At 44.9% G+C, this 4,354-nt stretch overlaps 1 protein-coding gene across 1 annotated transcript; it reads left to right on the top strand.

Annotated features, from left to right (window-relative positions):
• Positions 1-493: 493 nt before the first annotated feature.
• On the top strand, positions 494-3,697 carry LOC138628464 (stathmin-like). The gene is made up of 5 exons (XM_069711525.1): positions 494-605; positions 2,193-2,234; positions 2,334-2,506; positions 2,663-2,854; positions 2,951-3,697. Exons 2-5 carry the CDS (start codon positions 2,219-2,221, stop codon positions 3,020-3,022), a joined length of 453 nt encoding a protein of 150 aa, XP_069567626.1. The 5' UTR covers positions 494-605; positions 2,193-2,218; the 3' UTR covers positions 3,023-3,697.
• Positions 3,698-4,354: the final 657 nt, after the last annotated feature.

Below are 4,354 nucleotides of genomic sequence, written 5' to 3'. Positions count from 1 at the left end.
TCCACTATCTGTAGATGAATTTGAAAACAGCCTTCTGCTCATATCTCATTCTGCACAGTGAAGGTCAAACATTTAATCCAATTGGAAGGGGCCTTAAAAAAAAATCCATTTGAATCAATGCTGAAACTCAATGCGACAGGGTGGAGCCATGAAATACTGAGAGAAAACATCACCCTAAAAATACCCATAACATGTGTTTTTCCTCAAAAACTTATTTTAATAGAATCCTAGGGACTCTTTATTTACACAATGTGTTCTTTATTGTTCAATAAACAATAAATATCCTCACGTCTGGCGAGCCAGACGAGTAAGTGTGAGTAAATCTCATTGTCTACTGGTAAACTAACCCCCCCCCAAAAAAACTACAATCCCCAGCCCCCCACCCCACCCCACCCCCCTCTGGCAGCGAGGAACCAGCCAATCACTGGCAGCGAACGGTGTGACGTCACCCGCTGTGGCCCATTTATGCGCGCGCTCGCCGAGCTCGTGCAGAGGGCTCGCGGTAAGTAGTGAGAGGAGCACAGCATCCAGGGCTCGGAGCAGGAGGGTGTGACTGACCGCATCCGACACACCGAGGGACTCCACGGGATCTAGTTTTGTCGCCTGTAAGTAGGAATATATCTGAATTAGAGACGCAGTCGAGAAAAGTTTAATATTTTAATGGAGTCCGTGTTTTTCGGACAGTTTTTGTTGTTGTTGTTGTTGTTGTTGCGAAGAGGGGCGCGTGAGCTACCTGCCGTGACAGACGGGTTTTTTTTTGGAGGACGTCTCCGGCTTAATGGGACGTTTGGGTTTAATTTGGTGTCATTTCAGCGACGAAGCGAGACAAGAGACGGCGGGTTGTAGTTGCTCCTTTATGGCGCCTGCTCGGCGGGCTGTTAGCCTATTGTACGGTGGGGAGACACTTGGCACGGTGGACACCGACAGGGAGACAGACGAGGGGACACGTGGACGACTCCTTTCATGTTGGGGGAAATTAGTGACCCGAAACGACATGTTCTCATCTTTTTATTCACCCCGAGCAGCACCTGTCTGAGGAAAGCCCAGTTATTCTTGTAATGTCGTTCCTCGGTGTGGACATAAGCTGCCGTCAGCTCCTCTTTGTTTGCAGCTGCTCGTCTAAAGCGCCTTTGTTTGATGCAGCGCGTTGAAACTCGAGCTGAAGACACAGCGAGCTGAAACGGGTCTGAAATCAAGGACATATATTGTCTTTTGTCACTGTCGGAGGAGACATTTGGACTCAGACAGTCAGCAGTTCAATAGGATGCCACATGCCGAGGTGTGCTCTCACCAAACCTCTTTGTAATTAAGTCCAAATTAATGTTAGTTGGTGTTTTTTTTTTTTTTTTGTGTCATTTTATTCAAAAGCGGCAACATATAAATGTCCCATTTAGCTTAGCTGGTATCCTTGAAGTCTCATGGGAGGGGTCGTTTCACCAAACGAGCCCGGCTGATTGATGAACCGTCTTTGACTCATTAACCACTTTGACCTGACAGCTGCTGTGATTACTTTTTCAAACGAATCGTTACATTTTGACCACAAGATCCAGCTTTTCGAGCTCGTCTTGCGTGATTAGTCTGCTGTTGGTGCATATTTGTGCCCCTCCTCCACCACCACCACCACCACCACCCTCCCTGCGGCTCAAACACATGGTGCAAGGAACAGGTGCTCCCTGATGGTCATTTTCCCAGGATATGCTCGTTGCTCACTAATCTGATTTCAGATGGTCATTGTGTCGGTCCGGTGGGCCTCGGCTCGGTCCCGTCTGCACCTGGCGCTGCCTGCCGTGCCCACCCTGATTGCAGCCTTTTGTTTCAGCCAAATGCGACTTGTGTCTTTCATGAACACTTCGCGCAGCCACCGGTCGGTCCAAAGCCCTCCTCGTCGACTGATGAAGCGGGCTGGTTGCTTGCAGAGTGATCTGAATGTCCCCGCTGCCATAAATTAGAAGAGAAACAATGGTGTGTGTCATTAAGACTTTGGCTGTCTGTGTGGCTTGATGGGCGGTGGTTGCTTGTAGTCCTGAATGCTGCCGCCGGGTGTCGCCACTCAGGCTGGTTTTAACCCAGATGGTTTCTTTGGAAATGTTGTAAATCATCCGCTAGAGGTCACTAATTTTAGAAGTATCTGCTCATGAATTCTTCAGACAGAATCGGCTTCAACAATGTGACCTTCTTCTTTCCCCCATTAGGTACATTTACCTGCATCATACTCGAGATGGCAGCCTCTGAAGGTGAGTTTAATTTAAAAAAAAAAAAAGTATTCAAACATTATTGCTGATATTTTTATCATCAGTGTGCATGACCGCTTTGTTTTACCTTTTCATGTTCAGATATCCAGGTCAAGGAGCTTGACAAGCGGGCCTCTGGCCAGGCCTTTGAGGTCATCCTGGCTGCTCCCGCCCCCGATGCCAAGAGCGAGTTCCCCCTGTCTCCTCCTAAAAAGAAGGACGTCTCACTGGAGGAGATCCAGAGGAAGCTGGATGCTGCAGAAGAGAGACGCAAGGTAAAGATTTATTACACGTGATCAACTTTAAAACATCCATGACTTATTTTGAAATGTGTGCTGGTAACACGTGAAACTCTCAGGCTCTTACACACCGGGTCAGTTAGCTGCTGGATGATGCAGTCCGACGGCTGAAGTTCAATTTGTCTTTTCCAGAACCATGAAGCCGAGGTTCTGAAGCACTTGGCTGAGAAGCGTGAGCATGAAAAGGAAGTGCAACAGAAAGCTATGGAGGAGAACAACAACTTCAGCAAGATGGCAGAGGAGAAGCTCAATCTGAAGATGGAGGCCAACAAAGAGAACCGCACGGCAATTATGGCAGCGATGAATGAGAAATTCAAGGAGAAGGTCGGTGATTTCTAGCGACGCTAAATGAATGAATGGACGTGAAGCGCTTATCTGCTGAGACATCAGTTATAACTATTTTTTTGTGTTCTTTAACAGGACAAGAAGTTAGAAGAGGTGCGAAAGAACAAGGAGACCAAAGAGCCAGAAGAAGGCACTTCGGAAGACTGAAGGCTTGGCCCGGGGGATTGTATAGGGTTTTTTACGTATCCAAAGATTGATTTATTTTTTGTTGTGTTCACTACCCACCTTTTTGAAATAAATCCCAGTTCCACTTTGTGAATTTTTCAATTCTCCTGCTATAAGTGTACTTGCGCTGGTTTACATGTGGATCATTCCCCCTCGTTGAGTCTAATCCATCTGATTTGTAGCTTGTCAGTGCAGCTTTTGCCCTTTTTGAAAATTAGCAGTGTGTACTTAATCTTTTTGAGGAAGCATGTTTCTATGCATAGGTCTTTTACTCCTACCTATTTCATAGTGTTTTGAACCCGTTCCTGTGAACCACACCTGTTCTCAGCACTTACCGTATATTACAAAAAATAAAGCGTGAAAAGTAGCACGAGGTTTGAAGGCGTCGGCTGTTCTTCATGCAGGTGTTTAGTGCAGCTTTGCTTGTTCGCTCATGTTTTGTGTCACTGCTGATTCTTCACTTTTTGTAAGAACAGGGTTGTCTGCAAAGCACACGACTTCTCGCTGTGAAAGAACATGCCAGACATGGGAGAGGGTGCCATCTTGAATGTCACTGAACAGGGGTTTACACATGGAATGCAGAAGAGCAATACACTTTGGCATCTCGGTAGATACTTTGGCTAGTTGACTTGAACTGTTGTACTAAAACAAATAAAATTAAAAAAAGGAAACACTTTGCTGTTGAAACTGTCCTGTGTGTGTGTGTGTGTGTTATATTGTTGCTTATATTCTGCATAATGACTCTCAGGCCTTCAGTCAGACAGACTACACTTGTAAGCTTCTACCTGTCATTACTGGGCCTTAATTACATGACACCTATTCATAGTGATGTCTGTATAACTTTCATAAAGGCTATAAAGGGATTTAGTGTAAAAATCCTCAAGAATTTTACTTCCTGCTTCAAGAACTAGAAAATCAGGCCAAAGGCCTCTTGATGACATTCATTATATTCCTCTAACTGTGGACTGGAATTTAAAACTGATAAACATATATGCAATTAATGGTATGATGCTTTTAATTATAACAAAGTTCAACATTTTAAAATAGACAGCTCGTATATTGTTTATAGTAATAAATAGTACAGCCATGTGAATGACATCGCTCCCCTAAATCACAACCTGTCCATTCTGTTGTCCAACTTCATCCAAACTACAGTCTCTGTCTCCCTCTGCTGGTAGTTTGATTGGTGTCTGGATATCAAATTAAATGTGGCCCTACACTGCACATAAACTGGGTACAATCCAAAAGAACAGGTCTGCCATGAATGCTGCTGTTACAAACCTCATAGGTTGTCAGAAACATGGTAAATCTACT

Source organism: Brachyistius frenatus, unplaced genomic scaffold (assembly GCF_029030835.1).
Source record: "Brachyistius frenatus isolate BFR_SWC_R1_liver_20210118 unplaced genomic scaffold, ASM2903083v1 Contig_101, whole genome shotgun sequence".
NCBI lineage: Eukaryota > Metazoa > Chordata > Actinopteri > Embiotocidae > Brachyistius > Brachyistius frenatus.
The sequence above is the reverse complement of the archived record's forward strand: the minus strand, read 5'-3'. Positions and strand labels throughout refer to the sequence as shown.

What these genes read in the sequence shown, in the direction of transcription:
- LOC138628464 (XM_069711525.1), top strand. An exon ending in CTGCAGAAGAGAGACGCAAG is followed by an intron (nt 2,507 to 2,662) that starts GTAAAGATTTAT and finishes TGTCTTTTCCAG; the next exon opens with AACCATGAAGCCGAGGTTCT. An exon ending in ATGAGAAATTCAAGGAGAAG is followed by an intron (nt 2,855 to 2,950) that starts GTCGGTGATTTC and finishes GTTCTTTAACAG; the next exon opens with GACAAGAAGTTAGAAGAGGT.